Genomic DNA, 24,732 nt, shown 5'->3' on the forward strand with positions numbered 1-24,732 from the left:
CTCTCTGCCCATATCCAAAATTATCCCACCAAGGCACAGAAGGGCCCATGCTGGCCTGATCCTGTGGTGAGCTCTGTGAATATGTAGAGGGGAAGATTCTCAAAAGGGGCTTGTGATAGGTAGGAGTGCTGGACCTTTAGCCCTGGCTCGCTCTCTGGTATGTCTCATGGTCCCCTTGAGGGTTGCCCCTCTTTGCTAGGTCCTTGGGATAAGCAGGCTGAATCCTCCAGAGAGGGGATTGAAAGCAGTAACTTAGCCTGCAGAGAGCTAGTCCATGCCTTCCTTATTCAATGCTCAGCTCCACCCTTTACCCTCATTCTTCTCTGATCCTGCTCTGCAAAGTAGCACCAGTGAATTGATAATTGGGCTCCAGGAAAAGACAGGCATCTCTAATCATTTGTGGACATGGCACACGAATGCCACAGGAGGGGCCATCCAGGCAGACTAGGGTGCCAAGTTGACCTGAGGCATAGATGAGAATGGCACTCATGCCAGCTCTCAGATCGTTCACAGAATGATTTCTTTGGGCAACTTCTCACTGGCTGTTTCAGCTGGACTTCGGGTTTCTGGTGACCTGCCTGTGGAGCCCCACCCTGAGGCACTCCTATCTTGTGGTAAGTCAGACCAGGTGAGAGCTGTGTCACCAAATGCTGGGGCAGGTAAGAAGGGGTGGGGTGGCCACACCCCAGAGTGACTCGTATGAGCAAAGCCTCCAGCCTCCAGCCAGCCTGGCCCGTTTGGGAACCCTTAAGTAGGTCAAAATGACTAGAGAGGCTTCAGTGTGTATGGAGGCAGGGTAAGAAGACCAGAACACTGGTGATAGCTGTGTCAGAATAATCATGGCCTGGCTGAGACTGAGGGCAGTGGAGGTTACAAAGGGCTTTGTCTAGAAGAAAGGCAAAATCTTATTTGTGTGTTTGTTGTATCTCTCAGGCCTTTACCTCCTGGCCAGGCTCATATGGGCAGTCTATACAAGAAAGTGGTGCCCTTAGAATACTGTCCCTGCTACTACATAATGACAGATTAGAAAGGCTCAACTCCAGGATCAGCTGGCTGCCTTCTCTGTACCTTATGACACCTCCACAGTGGTCTTGTTTTATGTTTTTCCCTCCCTGAGGTTGAGGTTTCTGATCAGCCATCCAAGAATCCTTGATCTAATGGTCTTGGGTGCTGTGCCCAAGTCTTTCCTGGCTTTCCAGGAAAGTAAATGTGTATGTGTGTTTCCCACCCATGATGAGCACTGGTCGACTCACAATTTCCTTTCTCCTAATGAATAAGTTGAAAGTAAATAAGCAGAGATATGTCTTAAAACTTCACATGTTCACACTACCAACAATGATGTGACCATAAAGGTGGCACTCTGATTTAATCTGCACTATTAACATGTTCCCCATTATTTTCTCATGTCAGGGTAGTCAACAAAGCAGGAATAAACTGAGCACTACTGTGTCCTGGTCCATTGACCTCTGTGGGATAGCTCTGTCACTGTGCCAAATAGGAAGACGACAGAGTACGCACAAAGTTATACAGGAATAGATTTGTGGCATCACACTATAGCATTGATTTCTACTGTAGTCTGCTAGATGTTCATCAATACACAGTAACAGTAAAATGTGGTTAGTTAAGATGTGATAGATCTGGATAGCTCCTTTCTTTTTTGTTTAGAAAAGTATAACTTACTTAAGTTTTCATTTATATTATTTATTTACTCTTGGTTTTTGAAGACAGGGTCTCATGTATCCTAGGCTGCTCTTATAGTCCCGATATAGCCAAGGCTGGCCTTGGACTCCTGATCCTCAAGCCTCTACCTCATAACTGCTGGGATGATAAGCTGATGTTGCCATAGCTAGCTTGTTTACATAAATCAATTTCTAATAGATGTTAACCTTGCAAAATTTCCAAACATTTAACATCATTTGAATGACTAGATAAACAACAACAAAAGACTGGCCATCACATGCTCTGTTGCCAGGGAGGGAAGATGGATGGCTCCTGTGCTTTTGGTGACACTGTAGGTGGTGCAGCTTCAATGGAAACTGGCTGGAAAATGTCTGGAAGGGTTAACTGAGCAGCCATCATGAGATCCAAGGTTTCACCCTTATGTTTCCCCAAGAGAACTTTAGAACACATTCAGGACCGCTTGTGTCTTAAAGGGCTCCCAAGTAGATGTTCCCCAGTAGGATGACTGGCTGCACAACTCATGTCACATCTGCACCTGAGGATGCTGCTCAACAATGTATACAGTATGCTCCTGAGACTACAGTCTGGATGCAACATGGAGTAGTGATGTGGCAGATAGAGTATCACTAGGCCTGTGAGGAAGCTAGGCAAGACAGCAAGGACTGCTTTCCTCATTTCCATAGATTATAGAGCTCAAGCATACCCTCTCCCCACTCTCTTTCTATTAGGGACTTGATTTCCCTTAGCCCCTTAATTTTCCTTTTAAAATTCCTTTGTGGGACTAGAGATGTCACCCAGTTGGCAGAGTGCTTACACAGTATGTACAAGACCTGGGTTTCAGGCCCAGCACCAAAACAAAACAAAACAAAACAGGTATTATAGTGTAGACCTATAATTCCAGCACGTAAGGTATAGAGATGGGAGAATCAGGAATTCAAGGTAAGCTACAAGGCCAGCCTGGGACACATGAGAATTTATCTTTAAAATAATGTAAAAGGTTTCTTGCATTTTCTCTTATTCTGCTGCAGCTGCTATATCAATAGTACCATAGATTGTATGACTTATAAGCATCAGAAATTCATTGATCGTAATTCTGGTGCTTGGATATCCAAGATCAGGGTGCAAGCATGTCATATTTGGCTGAGAATTTCATTTTTCATAGATGGGACTTTCTTGCTGTGTTGTCACATACATGATAGAAGAGACCAGCTCAGTCCTTGAGATTTCTTCTAACAGTGCTAATGTTATTATTCACAGGAACTTTGCCCTCATGGCTACTCCCCTCCTAAAGGTCATGCCTCATACCTTGGTGATCAGGTTTCAACACATGAACTTCAGTGGGGACAAAGACTCAGAACATAGCATACCTGCATACATACACTCCCATTTTTCTCTTTCTGTCTCTTTCTCTGTGTTTCTTTATTTCTCTCTCTTTCTCCCTCTCTCTCTCTCTCTCTCTCTCTCTCTCTCTCTCTCTCTCTCTCTCTCTTCCTCTCACACACACACACAAACACACTTTCCCTCACATTCTTCCTTGCATCTTCCTGCACATTCATAAATTTGCAAAAATAGCATTTGACTAGGTGTTGTTTCTTAAAAGTCATAAATGCCTTCTTTGAATAATTTTAGTCAGTTTTAATGGATTTTAATTCATTAACATAATCTTTTTTTTAAATTTTCTTAGCATCTATGCTGATGTCTCCTTTCTTATTCCTACACATAGCTTAACAAGGATTGTGAAAGAGATTATCTGTTTCATTGGCTCTTTCATTTGAGCTTGTGTATATGTGTGTTTATGCGTGCACATGTACATGAAGACACCAGAGGGCACTCTCCACCTTATTTTTTTGAGTCAGGATCTCTCTCACTAAACCTTGAGTTCATTAATTGGCTAGACAAGCTGGCCAGAGAAGCCTGGGGATTGTTCTATTTTCCTCAGTCAGTACTAGGGTTACAAATGTATATTGACTTGCTCACTTTTTATATGGGTGCTGGAGATACAAACTCAGGTCCTTATGTGTGTGAAACAGGTGGTACCACTGAGCCAGCTCCATATTCCTCATTGACCCTTTGAAAAGTAGAGCTTTGGCTTACTCTTTCAGTTTATTTATTTATTTTCCTTTATTAAGTACTTCTTCTGGTTTTTGAGACAGGGTTTCTCTGTGTAGCCCTGGCTGTCCTGGAACTCACTCTGTAGACCAGGCTGGCCTCAAACTCAGAAATCTGCCTGCCTCTGCCTCCCAAGTGCTGGGATTAAAGGCGTGCGCCACCACACTTGGCTATTAAGTTCATTTTTTTTTACCTTGATTATTTCCATCTCTGGTTTAACTTTAGATTATTTTCTAATTTTCTGAGATGAAAACTAATCTCCTGAACCATCTTCCTTATTGGATAACTGAGGTCCTCAAAAATAATTGTTTCTCTCAAGGATCAGACCACACCCCAAAGGTTTGCTATTAGACACTTCGTTATCTTGGTATTAGAGATAGCTCGTGGTTTCACTTTTCATTACCTTCACAATATAATGCTTGTATAGACTGTCCTGACTTCTCAATAGGGAACAATTTTTTAAAATCTTTCCTTTATCATGTGTGTGTGTGCGTGTGTGTGTGTGTGATGTGCACATGCCACATTGCTCCTGTTGAAGTCAGAGGACAACTTTCAAGGAGTCATTCTTTCCCTCCTCTATAGGTTTCAGGGGTCAGCTAGTCCGAATATGTAGCAAGTGCTTTTACTTCCTGAACCAAGATAACCTTTGAACGGGATTTAGAGTAGGTCTTACATTTTCTAGGGCTGCCATAACAAAGTATACCTCAGTGCTGGAAGCCCAAGATCAAGCTCTCATCAAAGTGAGTCCCTTCTGAGTTTTTCAAGGAAGCCTGGTCTACTCTCGTTCCATGGCTCCTGGTAGTTTCTGCAACCTTGGCCATTTTGTGGCTTGTCTGTACATGTAGAACTCTAATTTCCACTCTCATCTTCATATGACATTCTCCCTATGTGCCTATCTCTGCCTGAGAAGTCCTCTTTCTATTGCTTCTCAGCCATACATGGTTAGAGCCCACCCTCATGATCTTCTCTTAACTTAAGCTCTTAACTTGAACTACAGATTTCATCTCCAAACTTGCAATCCTCCTGCCTTAGCCTTTCTAGTGCAGAGATTACAGGTGTGTGTCACAGGCCTGCTCATAAATAACTTTGAAAAGTGTTCTACATCCTGGAAAATGTGTCTCCTTAAGGAATGTTGACATTTATCCATAGTTCTAAAATATAGCTTAGCAATTGTACTGCTTATCTGTTCTTGCTTACCTATTACATCTGTCCAGTTACATGACAATGCTACTCCAACATAGTTATGTATTATTAAAGTATTCCTTCATGCCAAATAGTTTTTTCAGTATAAATTTAATCGCTATAGGCTTGTGCTTATGACTTTATGGCTTTATTAGTCAGGATTCTCACAGTGTCTCAGAATCTATCATCTCTTCATCTATGGGAGACTTCAAAGCACTGGCTCACAGAATGTAGAAGCTGAGTGGTGATTGAGCCAACTAGCAACTGAGGGTGAAGCTATGGTTAAATCCAGGGGCCATCAGGAACAGAATCCTTTCCTCAGGGTAATTTCAGTCTTTTTAAATAAAGCCTTCAGCTTTATTTAAAACAAGATCAACCTACACTAGGGGGAAAGATAGCTTTATTCAAAGTCCACCAATTTAAATATCAATCTCATCTAAAAATTATTTTCACAGCCTCATCTAGACTGGTGTTTTACCAAAATCTGAGTTCTATATAGCCTTGTCAAGTTGGTAAATAAAATTATCCCCCGACTTTAGCTTAGTGCCTTATCATCCAACAAAGCTAGAGCGATCCCACAGAGCACTTGGCTGGCCGCTCTGCTAGGTCAGACATTTGGCCTCCTCCCTGAGGACTTTGTCTTGCAGCTTTGTTTCTAGTGCAAACTCCCCAAGTTTCCACTTTGCTCCCCTGTGCAGTGAGTGACCTTGGCTAGCATTAGAACCTAAGGGCTGCCATTTCCCCCCAGCTTCTACAGAGGCCGAAGAGATGCTCCCATAGCAACCTCCTGAGGCTTCAGGAGATTCATTCAATTTTGTTAGATTCCCTGAAGCACCTTGAAATTAAGAGTGTAATCCAGAAACTAAGTATTATACAGGTTTCGTTTTAATTTAGCAGTGTGGACTGTGTGGATGCTAAAGGGAAACCTTTTATGTCTCCCAACTTCTCTTAAAGGTGATCATTAAAATTCTGTCTTGATAGGAAATAGGAGCAGGTTAGTAACTTGTATGACCACACTGCTCCCACAGTGATTGGATCTCTTACCTAGGCTTTTTGTTTTCAGTCCCAGCACCATTTGACTTAAAAGTTGTTATTTAAGTCTGTGTGAAGGAAGGAGGGGAGCATGTTCTGCAGTAATAGTTCAAAGCTGACTGTGGTGGCAAATGCCTAGTCCAGCACTCCAGAGTTAATGGCAGGAGTTCAAAATAAGCCCAGGCAACAGAGGGAGACATCACCTGAAAAATAAATAAAAACCCAACCTAAACAAACAAAACAAAACCCTAAGACTATCAACAAAAAATATCCAAGTAATAAAAATTTTCTACAGGCAAACATAAGATAATATCTTAGTGACATTTTTGACAAGAGTTCTTCATTGCAACCCCAAATATATAAACGACAAAATTTAAATATGTTATTTGAAAGAAAACATTTGTTAAAAAATGTATTTGATGATGAACTAGAATTCTAATTCTTTGTAAGAAGACAAACAATTCAATTGAAATGAGCAAGAGATCAACAGACTTCTCAAAGGAAATGTGAATGACCAAGTACATGCAAAGAGAGTCATGAAGGAAATGCAAATCAAAAGCACAAAGAGCTACAACTTTCCATACACTAGGATGGCTACCCTAAGACAGACAGACAGACAGACAAGTATTGGTGAGCATGGAGAAAACTGGAACTCTCATACAACAGCTATTACAGATACAATGCAACCACTTTGGATAAGTTTGGCAGTTCTTTACCAAGTTAAACAAAAACACGTTCATGCTGGAATGTGCATACAAATACTCATAGCAGCTTTATTTGTCTCAAGCTGGAAAGAATATAAATATTAATTAACAGGCATCAACAGGTATTGGAGGCCATTTATACACTGGGATATATATGAAGTGAGGATATACACAGCAACACCCGGAAACATCTAAAAATGGCACTAAGAGGCCAGACACACACTGTGGAAGTCCATTTATACAGAAATTAATCACTAGTGATAAAAAGCAGTAGTTGTAAGGATGGGATAGGGAGGAGAAGAAAGGAGGAGTTACTGCCTAAGATGCTGAATGTTCATGGACTTAACAGTGGGGATGATATTAAGGGCATAGACACCCATCACAACTCATCCACAGTTGCACACTTTAAGCTGTAGAACCTTTACCCCCATCAATCTGCCAAAGAATGTTAATGCATCACTAGCCTCCAGATGCACAGTAGTCCTTCATTTCTGCTCTCATCATTCCTAGGTGGTGGAGAGGGACCAGGCTTAGCCCTACTGAACACAAAAGGAGGTACCATTTCTCTCATAAATGTGCAAGGGCTTGAACTGCTATTACTTTCAACATAAGAACGTAGACTCTTCAGAACCCAGGCATGGTGGCCCAACGCTGTAATTCCAGCACTTAGGAGGTAGAGGCAGGAGGATGACAAGTCAAAGGCCAGCCTGGTCACACAGGCTTAAAATAACACCTCCAAGGAAAACCTTCATGGTTTCCCCGAGACTCAATTCATCTGTGGTTTCATGAAACAATGGCCCTCTGAGACTCTTGCCCTAGAGAAACCTGTGTGCATTCTGGGCTTCCCCAATACACTATATCCTCTTCACTCCCAACCAAGGCACTTTTCAGCAACACCTCCACCCCCAAACCTGAAGTCCCTATAGTTTACTTCCTGTTTGGAAAGCTGTAAGGGTGGGTGTTTCCATGCTGCCTGAAACTTGGTAGCACAAAACGAAAACAAAAAACAAAAACAAACAAACAAACCAACCAACCCAGAAACAGAAGATAGGCATAGTGGTTCCTCTTCATGGAGCTTTCTGTTTAGGAACCTGTTGCACAGGCCTGATCTCACAGTTGCAGGATTGAGCCCTGTGAGAAGCCTGCACCCTGGGCAGACGAAGGCAGGCCCCCCCACATGGCAAACAACCCTTTCCAATAATCCTAGCATCACTGTAGGCTCTTGCTAGCTCAGAGTTGACTCTTGCTTCTGACTTTGAACCCACTACCTCTCTGTTACTTTAATCCTGGAAGCAGTTCCTCTCCACACAGGGGAAACACTTTCCATGTAGCTTGTTTTTTTTTTTTTTTCAACCAACAAAAATGTTGAAAACTTCCACCTCATGATAAATTCAGAAAGGACCATCTGTCAGTTTCCTGGAGACAATGCCAGGGTATTCACACAGCACCTGAAAAGCACCCAAAGTCTTAAAAGGCAAATGGTCTGAAAGTAAAGTATGGAGGGAGGACAGAAAAAGGAGGGACTAGAAAACAGCAGGAGTTTTTGATAGTTTAAGCGTTTATAATCTAGTTGCCCCTCAAGACACACAAATGAACAATTAGCCCCATTCCCCATCTAGCACAAGGAATGGACCAATTTTCAGGCACAAAACAAGGGAAAGCACAAAGGTCTCTCTGGTTATTTTGACTTTATTCCAGGAGAAACTTGTTCCGTTCATTTTATATACCTGATTACCATACCTGAGAGAACTTACTACTCCTAACTGCCTTGCTGAAAACATCTAGGAACCGGAACTACGTAGAAAACTGAGATGTGTTGCTAGGTATGTAGTAACCACTGGGGACTCTGGAGCATTTCAGGGTACTCCACTCTAAAGTGCTTTACATCTCTCCCTGCAGACTCCACTTTCTGCTGAAAATAACTACATATGACCCCTTCTCTGGAGGTTTATCTTTGGGTATAGAAGCTGGTGACAGGCTTACAGGATAGGTATCATGCATTCCCTTCCTAGAGCCATGGAAATGAATATTTAAGAACACATGACAGTCTGCATAGGACCTCCCACTGTGGGTACCTGTACTGCATGAGGCCTAGTTTTCTGTATCTGTGCCAGTCCTAGGAGAGACTGTCTGAGCAGTTACTTCACCAGGGAATTAAAAGACACTGTCCTTAGTATTTATTTTTCTAGTGGGAAACCAAGGTAGCAGATACTTTGGACTGCGTCCAGGAGCCACTGAAGCCAACTACTACATAGCCCAAGTCCAGTACACTAAGAGAGCAAGGCTCTTTCACTAGTATCCAACATGGGACTTGGAGTGAAGACACAAGGCTGAGCACAACACACAACTGCAGGCTCATAAGAAAGAAAGCAATCGCAGGACAAGTCTGGAGGACATGGAGATAAGAGCAAGCTATAAACTAGAACTTTACACAAAACATTTTATATACATAAAATGTGTGTGTGTGTGTGTGTGTGTGTGTGTGTGTGTGTGTGTGTGTATGCATATTGTGTAAGAATATCTGAAGTTATTCTGTGACCAGGGCCCCAACCAGCATCCCAGGTTTGCAGGTCTTCCCATGGTCTCTTGGCAGGAGGCAATTGTCTTTGAACCTCACTAACCTTGCAGGGAAGGTACCACCACTCTTCTTGGAGTGCCCAAGGGCAGCCTCCACTTTACCCGTACCCCCACCTGCCCTCAGGCAGCTCTGGGACAAACTCGTTCTCCCTCCTTGGATATGAGAGGACTGGAAAGTAGCTTGCTGCCCAGGATGCTGAGCTGAGTCTACCAAGGGACAAATCTCCCGGGTTTCTGGAGACAGCACAGGCAGAATAGAACTGCTACAGATTTTCTTATAAAACACCTTCCCCTTAGTTCTAATTAAAGTCAACCAGGCTTAAGACAAGTGTGTGTGTGTGTGTGTGTGTGTGTGTGTGTGTGTGTGATATCATCACTTGGAGGGCCAGACTTGCCACCATACTCACCAGTCATGGGCTGGGAAGGCTACTTTCTCCTGTCTGAGCTTGGGCAGGAGTCAGGGATGGAACACAGGGCCCGAGGTCTGCTAGGCATGTACTCCATCTCTGAGCTACACCCTCTGCCTGAAGAATTTTTATAAAGGATCAATTCCCCAACACTCTCATATAACAAAGATCTCCATTTTCCAACTTTTACCTGCAAACAAAAGCATATAAAAATAATGGCAACTTTATATTCTAACAAATGTCATCTGTCTGAAAGATAATTGTCTGGCCAGACTCATTTCTGAGGCCATCTAAGTGCAAATTCCTAACCTGTTATCAGCATACAATGGGTTCCGTGCAGAGAAACTGTAGATATTGAGACAGTGGTTAGGGGTGGCACAAAGAGGCCATGTCTTACCTAGACCCTTCTATGAGGCACCAGAGGAAAGAGGCTCCTTTCCCAAAATGGAGACCCTCAGGTCTCTGGACTTTAACCTCTCTGCAAGATGACAGGTTTGGTACAGACCCTCCAAGCAGCAGCAGGGGTACATAATAGGTCCAAGTTTTCACATATAGCCTAGCCTGTGCCCCAGGACAGCAGGTTCCCTGTGCTTTCCTATAAAGCATCAAGTCAATTTTAGAGCCCCTTCACAATTTATAAACTTTTAATGGAATAAAGTATCTTTAGTATATTTTCCCTCTCAAGGGGAGGAAACCACCCCACATTCAACAAGGGAAAGGACAAGGGTCATCTGTCTGTAAACTTCTTGGTAACTGTGCCTAGAGTTGGCTGGACCTACCTGCTTCCCTTCTAACTACATCAGGCAATTCCCATGTGGATGGAAAAGACCAACTCTGTATAATACAGATCTGCTCACTTGGAGACCCCACTCACACAGGCACTCACACACCGAAGCACACACAGGAGAACCCTGCCTAGGTAACTTGAGGAGCCTGCCTGCACAATCTCTAGGCATCAATTGTATCATCCAGGACTACGGAGGGAGCTTTCCTTTTCGACCTATCAGGGAAGGAGCAGGACAAACTACACTGGAAGGTGGAGGGCACTCTGTTATTCTGAATTGCTTCTCTGTTTCTCACTGGGGAAGGGGCCATCCTGCCATTCTGAACTGCTGCCCTGTTTTTGGCCTCAAGGTGAGGATGGGCTGTGGGGCTTCTCGGCATACACGAAAACTACACTGCTTTTGCTGTCGCTTTCCTCTGTGGGCTGGGCTTCCAGATGTTGGCTGAGCAATGACTTATCCTCCAAAACTGAGGTGCTCGAAATAACAGGCTTCTGTTTCTTGTCATCTTCGTCGTCATGGATGCGCAAGTGGCGACACAACAGCAACTTGTTCTCGAAGACCTGGCCGCAGCGCTCACAAACTTGGGACTTCTCATTGGTGTCAATGGGCTGGGGTTCAGCGGAGCTACCTTCTCCAGCCTCTTGGGGCCCCTGCCCACGGAGGCCCCGCAGATGCTCCAGGAGCTTGCGCTGGAATCCCTTCCCTTGAGTGCGGTGCTGGAGCCGCAGCCCACCATGCACCACCTGGTGCTTGAAGAGGTTGGCCCGGCGATCAAAGGCCAGGCCACATTCGCTGCACTCATAGGGTTTCTCACCTCTGTGGACCCGCTGGTGTTGGCTAAGCCCTGAGAGGCCTCGGAAGGCCTTGCCACACTCATGGCACTCGAAGGGCCTGTCGCCGCGGTGGATGAGCTGGTGGTGGATGAGCTGTGAGATGCCCTTGAAGGCCTTCCCGCACTCCTGGCAGATGTAGGGCTTCTGGCCACTGTGGATGCGCTGCTGATGCTCTATGAGATTGGAGCTTCGGCTGAATGCCTTGCCACACTTGGTGCACTCGAAGGGCCGCTCGCCGGTGTGGATGCGCGCGTGCTGAAGCAGTGCGAAGCTGCGCCTGAACACTTTACCACACACGCGGCACACGAACGGCATCTCACTGCTGTGGATGACCTGGTGCTTGACGAGGTTGGAGCTGCGCGTGAAGGTTTTGCCACACTCGCCACATTCATAGGGCTTGTCGCCGCTGTGGATGCGCTGATGCTCCAGCAGCGCTAAGCTGCGCTGGAACTGCTTCCCACACTGGCTGCACTCATAAGGTTTCTCTCTGCTGTGGATAATCCGGTGTTTGATGAGATTGAAGATGCGGCTGAAGGATTTTCCACACTGCTGACATAGATATCGCTTATCTGCGATTCTGGAGTGTTGGTACCTTACAATGGGATTTGGCCTGAAATCGTGAGGACGTCTCTGCAATGAGGATCCCGAGGTATTTCTGAGGAGACCTCTTCCGAAAAGTTTTGGTTTTGAAGTCAGAGTCTTGGTCTTTATCCTGTTCCCTGTAATGACAGAGTCACAGTGTCACTTCCCTGGGCTTTGTAGAGTTTTCCCCCTCTTTTTATCTTCCTATCAGAGAACTGGGGAGTAAAAAACCATCAAGCAGGCAAAGAAGGGACTGTAGAAAGAATGTATGCTGGAAGGTGGGCAGAACTGGTAACACGAGGGCAGATAAGTGTCTTTTCATTTAGCCACAGTACGGGAAGGGAGCATTGGGAAGACTGACACCCTTACTAAAGAGGACTTCTCACCCAAAATTTCAGTCCACATCACCTTCCTTAGGCCAGCCCTTTATATCCCTGACATGGTCAAGTTAGCTGAGGAGGGTGCCTAGCTCACCAGCACGGGATCTTGCTGCACTCTCCATTCTATCATCTCTAATCCAGGGCTTCTCCCCTCGCTCCAGCTGGGATACCAGGTTAGGCTTGGAGAAAGCAAATCCTGTTCAAAGAAATGAAGAAAATTAGCACCTTTTTAGCTAAGGATAGAATAATTTTTAAACAGAGCTCAGCCTGTGTCTTTAGAGTGCAAAGAACTCCCCAGGAAAATCTCCCCTAGTTATGTGCCTGGAGGCAGCGTGTTTCTCCACTAAACTCAATTGAGAATTCCAAAAATCTTTTGGGAAGATGTGTCCACAACTTGCTCTAGATGATCAGAGAGAAGCCAGGGAATGAAGCAGTTTCCCAGGGGGTCAGATGACAGGGGTGGTTTGTAGAGTCAGAGAGAAAAAATGGAAGAATGCTCATTCTCACAAATCCCTCCCATCCCAAAGGCAGTCAGGACATCATTTCAGCTAGGAAGATGCCAGCCAGCAAATAGTATGGCCCCAAATCTTGGACACTCTTCATCCATATAGCCAAATGAATGTTGGTTTTTGTCTGGAATTGACAAGATGGAAAGTCTCTTGCAGATGCACAAAGACAGGAGAATGAAGAGTGTTGAAGCAGCTGGAAGGAAGTTGCCCCAGCTTCTGCCTAGATTTCTCCAGACTTGGAAATCAAGTGTACTGCCTGGCCTTAGAGTGGGGCCTCATGGCCTGTGTAAGTGGAAGATGCTGCTAACTTCTATAAAGCAGGTCAACTACATCTGCTGTAAAATGAGTCTTAAATGCTGCAAATAAATATTCCAGTAATTGCTATCTGTTTCTCAATAGAAAGATGTTTTGGGAATCTATGATTTTGTGTGGAAAATGGGTCTGACAGGTTGTTATTGATTATATTCTGAGCATTTAAAAGACCAAGCTATTTAGAAGAACACTTTATTTTTAATAGCACAGCAGACCTACAAGTTATAGGTAAGATAAAGAAATGTACTTATCCTTGGGTTCATAGCAATTGACAAGCAAGAAAATTCAGAATTAGAGTCACTTACCCACTGAGACCAAATGGCTGTAGTTCTCCAGCATCACTTGCTTGTAGAGGTTCCTCTGTTTGAGATCCAGAAGCTTCCATTCTGTCTTCGTAAAGTACACAGACACATCTTCAAAAGACACTGTCACCTAAAACAAGCCATTTATGTGGTAGGGAATTCAATTCCAGGGTAATTCTAGATGCAAACAATGAAACATGGGATCCTGTCTCAGGAAAGAGGAGCAGACAGAAGTAGAAAACCTAGCGCAGGAAATGCAGGCAAGCAGCGTGCTGCGTGGGGATGCGGACAGCAAAGGCCTCTCCTGAAATGAGTGCTCTAAGATTCACGCAGTGGAAGCACTTGGAAACTGCTCAGGGCAAATTCTGGGACAGGGAGGGAGAGGCTAACCACTTACCTTGGGCTTTGCCCTCAGAAGAATGGCTGCCATAGTCAGGGCTCCAACCACAGCACAGCTGAAAGGCTGAGAGACATGTAAAGAGTAAGATCATGCTGGCCTGGTGGTAACAGCCTGTGGCTGCTGCAAAGCCAACCCCAGCTTCCTTCAAAACCTGGTTTATTTTTCTTGCCAAATAGTAGCAAGGCAAGTCAAGGCTATGGTGTGTGTGCGTGCATGAAAGAGGCTCCAGAAAAGTGGTCAACCTCTTCTCCAGACATCATAGGCTCAGTTCCTGCAACCTCTGGAAGCTTCACCCAGGCCACTGATAACTACATTACTTACAGATTGATGGAGTCACTGCAACAAAGTATTCTAAACTGGTGAGTCATCCCTCCAACCCTTCTCCCTTTTTTTTTCTTAATTTCTTCCTTCTGCCCTTCATGCTATCCCTCTCTACAAGGCACTTTCTAGGCACTCATGGATACTCCATTTATGATTCCTCTTTCTCTAGTGTCTAGGTCCATTAAAAAAAAAAAAAACAACAACACCCCTAACATATTTACTCAACCACCAGCTGCAGAGTGAGAGTTGCGTGTGAGCAGAAAGAGGCACCGTGAAGTGGGATCTACAGGAGATGAGTAGATTCTATCTGAAGAGGTGATGTCAGACTGAGAGTGGCCTTGTGGTTGCAAGGGAACACAGGCAACAAAATGCCCAGGACCCTATGGTGCTTGTTGTTGCTAAGAACTGAGACAATATACATAAGCAATGAGACTGAATGAGGGTTGCAAGTTGATTCTTATGCCACGGTTGTGACAGAGTAGACAAAGTTAACTTAGCCTCAGGCTTCTGAACTTCAATTAATGTAGAAGCTAGTTAGAACCATTTGCTTCAAGAATGCTGTTCTAATAGACTTGAGACCAACAACATGAAAGTCCTGAGTAGCAGAGAAACCAGGAGGAAGCTGAGAAAGGTAAGGGTTCAAAGTTTTCATTATGCCCTGGTGGGTGACTACAGCTTGTTTCTTTGGCAATGATGGGACCACAGGAAAGAAAGAGGGAATGGAGTCTAGGAAACAAATTTACCCAGCATTTAAATTGCCCGTAGGTCCTGTAAGTCAACACTGACCAATTATAAAGTCATGTTTCTGATGCAGTTTCTATGAATCAGACAAAAAGATCATTTAAAGGGCTGGAGAGATGGCTCAGTGGTTTGGAGCATTTGTTGCTTTTCCAGAGGACCCAAGTTCAATGCCTAGTACCTGTATCAGGGGTCTCACATGCATCTCTAACTCCAGCTCTAGGGGATCAGATGCCTCTGGTCTTTCTTTATAGACATGTATATTCTTAAAAAATTGTTATACATAATATCCAGTACGGCATGTATGCCTCCAGGCCAGAAGAGGTACAAGATCTCACTACAGACAATTGTGAGCCACCATGTGGTTGCTGAGAATTAAACTCAGAACCCCTTACCCTCTGAACCATCTCTTCAGCCAGACACCTATATTCTTGAGCACATACATACCTGTTCCACACACATACACACACACAGAGTACTAAAATTTAAAAAAAGGATGTATTTTTTTAAAAAACATGACCTTTTAAGATGGGACAGATAGTCATTAGGTAAAAGATTGGAGGAAACCAGGACATCAAAATGTTAATTGTAAGTTAAATGTGAAGCAGAGGCTGGGACAGAATCTGCTCTCAGGATGAGCAGAGAAGTACTCTAGCCACAGCCCTCTAACTGAAAGCTAAGGTAGCCTTTGAACTGAGTTGAGCCTTTGGGCTGAATGTCCAGTGTTAAGAGGATTATGAAGCCAGAGGTACAAATGGGCTGACCCAACTGCACTTCTCACAAGGCAACCAGCACAGTCTCTGCAAATCAGTATCATATGTGGAAGGAAGCTGGAAAGAAGACTTTTATAGATGATGAGAGATTTAGTCTTAAGATGCTGGTATAATGAACAGAGTCATCCAAGTCACTGAAGCTGATGGGGACTGTGAGACGGTTACCAGAGGATGGGTCACAAGGAATCGCCAGGGTTCATTTGTTGGGTGGATACCAGCACTAAGGCACAGAGGAGAAACATTCTTTTTAAAGACAATTGTATATTGAAACAGTTGAGAAAAGGGTAGCTGATTAGCACAACTTAAGAGTTTATTTTCACCCAGAACTTGAGGGTATACTCTCCATCACAAAGTGAAAGGCACAGTGGCAGGTATATAAGGCAGCCAGTTACTTATGTCTATACCCAGGAGACAGGACACAGAGACAGATAGATGGATTCTAGTGCTGAGTTCAGTTTCTCTTTTTTCCTTTAAAATATATATTTTAGAATTTAAATTGTGCAAGTAAGAGTGTGTGTGTGTGTGTGTGTGTGTGTGTGTGTGTGTGATATACTTCAGGCAGGCCCATATTGCAACAAAGCTGAGCTCCAAGCTTAGAATCTCCATTCAGTTTATTCTGTGTTCTAGAGGTCTTTATGCCATTGTCAGTGTGCTCTCAAAGGGGATAGTGGGATTCTGGCCTCTTCTTCTTTCTTCTTTATGATATGGTCAGTGATTCTGCTGTATCATATTGATGTACTTTGCCACAGTCCCAAAGCAATGGCCAATTAGCAAACTGAAAGCTGTGAGCCAAAGCAAGCCTTTTATCTGGATAACCTGGTTGTAGCAAGCACTTCTTACTATACTAGGAAGTTGAATAACAATGATCAAAAGCAAAGGGAAAAATAACAATAGAAACCATTTCCATAGGCCTGGAAATGGTTCATCAGTAATAGATTTGTCTTCTAAGCATGAGAATATGCTTAGATTCGAGTTCGATATCCAAAACTCATGTAAAAAGCTAGGCCTAGGACTAGAGAGATGGATCGAAGGTTATGAGAACTCTGCTTTTCCAGGGACTCAAGGTTGGTTTCAGCACCCACACACTGGCTCACAACCTCCAGATGGAGGACATCATCTTCTGACCTATGAGGGCACCTGGCATTCACAGGTACATAAATGCATGAAAAACATTCATACATGCAAAATAAATAAAACTTTAAAATAAAAAAGCTGGGCCTGATGGTGCATTTTTGTAATCCCAGGTGAGTTCTAGGCTAAATGAGAGATGTCTCAAAACAAACAAACAAACAAACAAACAAACAAACCCCAAGTGTATTGCTCCTGAGGAACATCTGAGGTTGTCTTCTGGCATTCACATGCACATGGACATGTGTGCCTGAACACACAAGAACACACACACACACACACACACCTCATGGGGAGATAGTTCAAGTGTTAAGACTGAAGACTGGATCTCTGGTACCTATGTAAGTGGGTGTGGTTGCTCATCTGTAATCCAGGTACAAAGGAAACAGACAGGGGATCCTTGGAGCAAGCTAAGTAGCTACATTAACTACTTAGTGTAAATAACTAACAGTTCTAGGTTCGAGTGAGAAACTGTCTCTCCATATATAAGGTGAAGAGTGGTTGAGGTGGACACTTAATTTCTACTTTTAGCCTCCACATATTTGTACACACATATACCTGTGCACTGCCAAGCATGTGTCCTCACATGTAGAAACACACATACACACAATTTTACTCGCCCTCAACACAAGCAAACAAGTCCATTTGGATGGTAAGTCAATGAGTTAAATACACTTACTACATGGCCAGGCAATTCAAAACAATTTTAAAAACAAACACAAAACAGGTATCTACATAAAACCCCACACACCCACATTCACAGCGGTCACACTATTCAGAAGGCTGAAACAGTCAAGAGACAAACAGATAAACAAAATGTGGTATAAATAAACAAAGGAGTATTATTTGGCCATAAAAAAGAAGGAAATAAAAAAAAAAAGGAGGGAAATTCTGATGTATGTTCCAACATGGATGAACCCCGAGGATATTTTGCTAAGTTAAAATTGCCAGACCTGGACAGAAAAGGTCACATATTGTATGATTCCATTTATATAATGTAACATGATGTGTCATAAGAGCTGCTTTGACCTAGTTTTTAGTTGTGGCTAAAGTCTTTGTCTTTTGTAGGCAGTTTGCCAAGCCCCCTTTCCTACTATGTCCTATATTAAGGTTCCAGGATCTTGGGCCACTAAATACTCACTCCCATCTGCTTCCAATCAGATTCTCAATCAGGGACTAGATCCCAGAAAACTAGGGGGCTCCTACTAGCCAACCCACAGGGAACTGACCTGTGCAGAGCCCAGGCTGGTCCCCAGTTGAACTTAGGTCTGAACCCTGGTGGTGATAATTCACCTGCATGACACTGTAGGCGTTCCCTCATGCTCCTGGAACTCTGGCTCCTGCCTAAGTTACTGCCCCCCCCCCAGCCCCCACAAGAGAAGCATGGTCAGTAGTCATGTAGGCAATGGCCCAAGCTTCTGACCTTCAGGTTAAACTCCTCCCCAGTTACCTAGCAACAGTAAAGACCATAAAAAGGGCTGTTCAGCCCCTGCTTGCTCTTACTTGTCTTTCTCTTACTTCTCACTCTTACCCCCTCTCTCCTCTCTCTCTGTTTTCTCTCCTCTCTCCTCTCTCTTTGTCTTTTCCTCTCCTCTATCCCTCTATCTCTCTCTTGCCCCCCCTCCTCTCTTTTCCCCTGCATTTCTATAATATAGCTATAAAACCATAGAATGTCTCTGCCCATCAAGGCCCACTGCGCTTAGAGGATGGGACAGGCTTTCTCTTAATGAGTTTCTAATCTCCTGTTAGAAGGCCTTCCTGTGCTCCAGTCAAGATCCGCTGCACTCACTCTCGCAGGTGTTGGGAACCTCTTTCCTCATCCCTCTCTCCTATAACTCTGGTGGCTTTAGCAAAGTAGCTCTGGGGTTCCCAGGTAGGGCTGCCCCCAGGCCACCCCCTGAAGAGTTGGTCAGAGGTTTGAATGCCCACCCAGGGCTGAGTGGAAAGGATATGGCAGCCCTCCCACGCCTGACTGACCAGAGAATAGGGAAACTCTGGCGGGGTGTGGGTCTTCCTCCCCTCTCTTCTCCAGGGCCCCTTTTTAGTTCCAAACACTGACCCAATTCCTGTTATGCACAAGTTTTCCTAACAGTTTCCTTGTCCCTAAATGCCCCTCCATGTGGCCCCATGTAGCTGTTTTCTCACTCAGGGAGCAAATATGAAAATTCTTGCTGCTTTAATTTACCACAATGTCACCAATTCCCAAATGTTTATAAAGCACAATGAGTCCAAAACAGGCAAATTCATAGCCAGAAAGCTGGGCTGAGAGACCAGATATAAAAAAAAAAAAATAAAAGTAACTTAGTGGATTCAGGGGTTTCCTTATGGGGCGAAGAACTAGATAGGAAGTCTGAGCAGCACAGTGAAAGCATTGAATGTCACTGAATAATGTCCTTTAAAATTGTGCCTGTAATTAAAACAACTATGCTATTACTTTATGTGTATGGGTGTTTCGCCTGCATGCATGGCTATGTATTAGTGCATTTCTGGTGCCCACAGAAACCAGAAGTGGGTACTGGATTCCCTGGAATTGCAGTTACAGATGGTTGTTGAGTGCCATGTGGGTGCTAGGAGTCCTCTGGAAGAGCAACAAGTGCACTTAACCTCAGAGCCATCTCTTCAGCCCAGCAAACTGTGTCCTTTATGTTAAATGGCTCTTGCCTTTTTTTTTTAAAGGAGGGAAAAGGAGGCAGGGGAAATGGCTCAGTGCTTACTTAGTAAGTAGGGGGATCTGAAGTAGAGAGCGATTAAGACCCACATTGACTTCTGGCCTCCCTGTATAGACATGCATTCAAATTCACCGGAAAATATACACACATACAAATAAGGAGGAAAAGGGGCTCTTTTGATTATTTGGATGCCCACACTGGCTACATGTGCATTTCATTATGGATGCTCTGAAACACTTAAGAGGTGTAGAGGAGATGACCCAAATTTACAAGTGTTTCAGATTAAAATGATTGTCTTTGAAAAAAAACAACGTGATTCAGGGAGATGGCTCAGCAGGTAAAATCACTTCCCATTCAAAAGTGACTATCTGGATTTGACTTCTGGAACCCACATTTTAAACAAACAAAACATGATAGTGTGAATCTGTAATCTCAGCACTCGTAAGGTACGATGGGAGGTAGAGACAGAAGAACTGTCTGATAGCATGTGAGCCTAGCCTGGAGTATGCAGCTTAGCAGAGACAAGAGAGACTTCACCTTCAACAAGATGGTAGGTGAAACTGATTTCCCAAAATTGTCCTCTGATCTTGTGTGCATCCTGTTGCATTCTCTCTCACAGACATACCAAACAAAAATAACATAAATGTGCTTGTCCACTACCATAACAGAACCATATCAGAAAAGTCAGAAGCAAGTGGCAGCTTATCCCTCCCACATTTGCTGCTATGTTGCTCTAGAGCCAGGCCTATGTTCAGGATTTTACCGGTGGAAGGTTAGACCCATTGGAAGTATCACACAAGGGTGATAACCAGCAGTTTTTGAGACCTACTCCCTAAAATCAGTCATGATTTTAGCTCTTGCAAAGTCACAGCAAACCCTGTCCTCATAAAATTTCCAGGTAACTCCTAGGTAGCTCCAGTCTTCTGGATGGTGTGCCCGTGTGTGCCCGTGTGTGCCCGTGTGTGTGTGTGTGTGTGTGTGTGTGTGTGTGTGCGTGCACACACACATGCACATACACTTATGTACACATGTATATCTGGAAGAAACTTGGTAAGGGTCTTGATCACAGGCAGCAGTGGCTTCCCCCAGCCCTTCTTGCATGAACCAAGAAGGGAGGAGGCTGAGAAGGAGACAGATATATACTGCAGGTAGAGTAAGCCTGGCAGAGAAAAAGACCTGTGGTGCTCAGAGACCCATCCAAAATGCTACCATGAGGTGGGGTGCTTTCCCCAGATAAAGTAACCAGAAACCCACCAAATAAACAGCAAGTAAAATATGCAGGATCCTCTTTAGTCATATCACAAGGAAATTTTTGGCCTTTTCATCCAGAAGGAGGGATATCTAGGTTACTTAGGATAGAACTTTCCTTGGGGTCTAGGAGTTCTAGACCCAAGTACATCTTTCAGCCCTGCCTGCTGCTCCTGAGGTGAGGCTCTACTTACCTGCCCTACTCCCACCTGCTAGAATGGCCAGAGAGGGACAGCTAAGGAGCCTTGCCTGCCAAAGCCCTGAGGGAGCTCTCTTGCAACTACTGGCCCCAGGCTTAGTTCTGGGAGGAGAGGCCGTTAGAAGGCCACCAACAATGGATGCTTGCTGAGGGATCCTCTGAATAGGTGGGTCAGATCCTGACCTTTTCTGCCCCTAGTCTTAACCAAGACTGTTACTTGGAGTTAACCCACACAGCTCATTTGACCCCTCCTTTGCCAGTTGCTCCCTCAGCTGCAGTCAGGAGTCAGAGCATGTTTGCCTCAGGGCCTTTGTACCAGCTATTCCTTCTGCCTAGAATAGTCCTTCAAAACAGAAGCATGCGCCTTATTCCTTTATCACCTTTAAGTTTGGGTAGAAATTTTCTAGTCCCAGCACCTAAATTTGCAACTGGGCCTCCTTTTTTCAGCTCTTACTATCTTTCATTCAACCCATGTAGTTACTATTTTGAAATGTTTATGGCTTATGGTCTGTGCTCAGTCACGAACTCCAACCATAGAGGGGATGATTTTTGCCATCTCCTTTGATAGATCTCAGCCAAGTCTGTAGTAACACCCTGGTTCATATTGGTTCTTGACAGATCCTTGTTAGATGGAACTAGTCATAACTAGTACTGCAGGAAAGCACTAGGCACAATTCCCTGTTCAGCTCAGCTCTACTCATTCCCTCACCTGCTTGCCCACCTTTCCTTCTGCCTTACCTCCTAAGTATTGGCTTGGCTGAGGTTTTTGCTCTTTCCTGGAATGGGGGAAGCACAGTGGACACTGGTCAACACACACAGTGGAAAGGCACAACTCTCCATTTCTGAGAGCCACAGGTTCATGATTTTGATGGCCTGTCCCAGTCTGGGGGCTCTCACGGCTTGTGCCTGTGGACTGTTTGCCAGGTGCCCTGGGGTAACATGCCATGATCTCATAATTGGAGCTTGCCCAGACTTCCCCCACCCAGAGATATAAAACCAAAATTACCTGGGCAGATCAGCTGTGCAATGCTCTTGTGCCAGCCCCTGGTCTGAAAATCAGGAGAGAAATACAAAAGCAAGGCTTCAGTTCCCTTGCTCCCCAGCCTCCCTAGCTCCCAGCTCCTCTTCCTCAGGCACTAGAAAACGGGATCCCTGAAAGCTCCCGCTCAGCTCATTCAACACTGTCCGGGGGCTTCCCCAGATGTCGCCACTACAGCTTCTCCTTCCATCCTCTGGCCACCTGTGTCCTGTTCAGCTCAGCTCTACTCATTCCCTCACCTGCTTGCCCACCTTTCCTTCTGCTTTACCTCCTAAGTATTGGCTTGGCTGAGGTTTTTGCTCACACCTTCTGAGATAGGCCAATGATCCTTTAGTACTTCCCTTCTCCCGCCTGCTTGTCTACCTGCACGCTAGGCAGCTTTGGCTTCCTCTCTCCACCCCTACATCAGGCAAAACCAGAAGCCAAGGATGCTGCCTCCAAGAAGCTCTCCAGGGAGGCGTCCTGGAGAGGTTCCGAGCTCTCAGACTGCTGTCGGACCTCACCTTTGTTCAGGAGGTTCGTCTTGCGTAGAGACCTTTGGCCAGGTCCTCTGCTGCTGCGAAGGAGCAGGGTGAGCGAGCAGGCGTGGCTGGGGCGGGGGCGACAGCGGAGTGGGAACGGGGCGCAAAAGGGGGACACAGAGCATGCGCAGCGCTGCAGGAGGGCGGCTCAGCGCACTCTCGCCCCACTTAGGCGTCTGGTCTCACTCCCCATGAACCCGGGACACTTCCATTTTCTGTCTGGGCTGCTGTGAAGCAGTCTGATTGCAGTGGTCATTGTATGGCAGTACTGAAGCAACAAGAGAGGCCCCTGTTGACCCCATATCATTGATGAAGCACCTCCCATGGATCAGATCACTGGGAATTCCACCCACCCATCCATTTATTTCTCTAGCATCAAGTGGCCAGGCCATGGTCTCCTAGTAAAGGACAGTTCCTGTGAGCAGGAAGGGCAAGGATCAGAAAGGGAGCATAGGGCATGAAGGGGGACCTAGGAGATGACAATGTAGAGAAGGAGAGAGAAGAGAAAGTGAAAGAACTGGTGGTGACCTACTGAACACAAGGTCTTTTTTCTCAAGTTACCCCATGTGGTCAGCAAGCCAGCCCCCCAGGGTAGACATTAGGGTTACCATTTTCCCACATAGATCACCATCCACAAGGTAGAACCAATATGGAAACCCAAGGGCTGGAGTTCTATACTTCTTTCTGGAAAGTTACGAGATCTCCCAAGAAAAGTCAATGTGAATAAGAGTAGAACATAAAGAAAAAAGAAACTAAACCATATTATTGGTGCTACCAAAGCCTCCCAACCCTGGCTTCTAGGAACTGAGCTGTGTCTTTGCTTATAAAGCTGACCAGGGTCTTCTGTCTTAAGGTGGCCTTGAGACCAGGTGGGGCCAAGGGCAAGGAGCCCTCTGCAAGTCTGTGATCCTAGGATAAGCCTGTCATATGTCCCAGGCTTGGGGGAAAAGCTAGGACCCCCCCCCCAGCCAAGATGTTTCTGTCAGTGAAGAGTGGAGTCTGAAGAGGAACAATGGCAAGCACAGCTTCGGAGCCCCTTCCCTGGAACAGGCTGGGGGGCCCTCAGGGCCCTCAGCTGTGGGTTTCAATGAAAAGATGCCTGCTCACTGGGGCTGTTGGACAGGCATACCCAGGTCTGTGCCCCAGAGTAATGTACACCCCCCTGACTCCCAGTGTCTGTGAATGTGGCCACACACAAGAGACAGATCTGAGGGTGTTGTCGCATTAAAGATGGAGAGATGAGGTCACCCTGATCATCCAGGTGGCCCCAAGTCCAGTGACAGAGGTTCAGAGGCACACAGAAGGAAAAGGCAAGGTGGTAGGGGTATGTGGCCACAGCCAAGGGACAGCTGGAACTGCTAGGAGAGGTGGGAAGGGTCCTCCCTCAGCCCCTCTGAAGGGGTGCGCACTGACTTTAGGCTCTAGCACTCTAGAGCTGTGGGAGTCTGGTTCCTTCCAGGCTCTGCTCATTTGCTGAGCACTCCCCCCCCCATGCCCCAGATACTCAACCCTTGAGGCGATCAGGGGAACTTGAAGTGTTTTAAGGACAATTTGACCTGGAGGCCAGTGCTCTTTGTGCCCACACTATTAGGGTCACTAAACTGGTATGGAGACCACCTTGGTCATGCCTCTCCCTTTGGCTTTGGCCATTCTGAGGAGCCTGGGCAGCAGCCATTCTGGTTTATTCTATTACACGTGTGTCATGAAGTCCAGCCTCCATTCCAGAGAGCAGAATTAAGCTACAGGTCTTGAAACTTGTGTGAGTTGGTTCTCTTCTACTAAGTATATTCCAGGCACCAAACTCAGGTCATCACGCTTGTCAGAAAGCATCTTAACTTGCTGACACATCTTGCTAGCCTCTAAAACAATACTTTTAAACATATGTGAATCTTCTGTATTAGGTGCTGTCTTAGTCAGGGTTTCTATTCCTGCACAAACATCATGACCAAGAACCTAGTTGGGGAGGAAAGGGTTTATTCTGCTTACACTTCCATACTGCTGTTCATCACCAAAAGAAGTCAGGAGTGGAACTCAAGCAGGTCAGGAAGCAGGAGCTGATATAGAAGCCATGGAGGGATGTTTCTTACTGGCTTGCTTCCCCTGGCTTGCTCAGCCTGCTCTCTTATAGAACCCAAGACGACCAGCCAAGAGTTGGCACCACCCACAAGGGGACCTCCCCACTTGATTACTAATTGAGAAAATGCCTTACAGCTGGATCTCATGGAGGCATTTCCCCAACTGAAGCTCCTTTCTCTGTGATAACTCCAGTCTGTGTCAAGTTGACACACAAAACCAGTCAGTA

The 24,732-nt window shown here is 45.2% G+C and overlaps 1 protein-coding gene and 1 long non-coding RNA gene across 4 annotated transcripts; both read right to left on the bottom strand.

The window, feature by feature from the left end:
* Positions 1-10,465: 10,465 nt before the first annotated feature.
* Positions 10,466-13,824, bottom strand: Zfp92 (ZFP92 zinc finger protein). Of its 3 annotated transcripts, none has more exons than XM_021154115.3 (4): positions 13,792-13,824; positions 13,398-13,524; positions 12,366-12,467; positions 10,466-12,028 (listed from the first exon to the last, which is right to left on the bottom strand). In XM_021154115.3, the coding sequence occupies exons 1-4, from the start codon at positions 13,822-13,824 to the stop codon at positions 10,821-10,823; spliced, it is 1,470 nt and encodes a 489-aa protein (XP_021009774.1). In that variant the 3' UTR covers positions 10,466-10,820. The 3 variants fall into 3 exon arrangements, with proteins under 3 accessions (XP_021009774.1, XP_085693820.1, XP_085693819.1); XM_085837694.1 differs by having other exon boundaries at positions 12,357-12,467; XM_085837693.1 differs by having other exon boundaries at positions 13,398-13,517; positions 13,785-13,824.
* LOC147004698 (uncharacterized) lies at positions 13,819-22,490 on the bottom strand. The gene is made up of 3 exons (XR_015047098.1): positions 22,413-22,490; positions 21,877-21,919; positions 13,819-13,857 (listed from the first exon to the last, which is right to left on the bottom strand). It is a non-coding gene; the product is annotated as an uncharacterized LOC147004698 (long non-coding RNA).
* Positions 22,491-24,732: the final 2,242 nt, after the last annotated feature.

Source organism: Mus caroli, unplaced genomic scaffold (assembly GCF_978045245.1).
Source record: "Mus caroli unplaced genomic scaffold, Mus_caroli_1 scaffold_5, whole genome shotgun sequence".
NCBI lineage: Eukaryota > Metazoa > Chordata > Mammalia > Rodentia > Muridae > Mus > Mus caroli.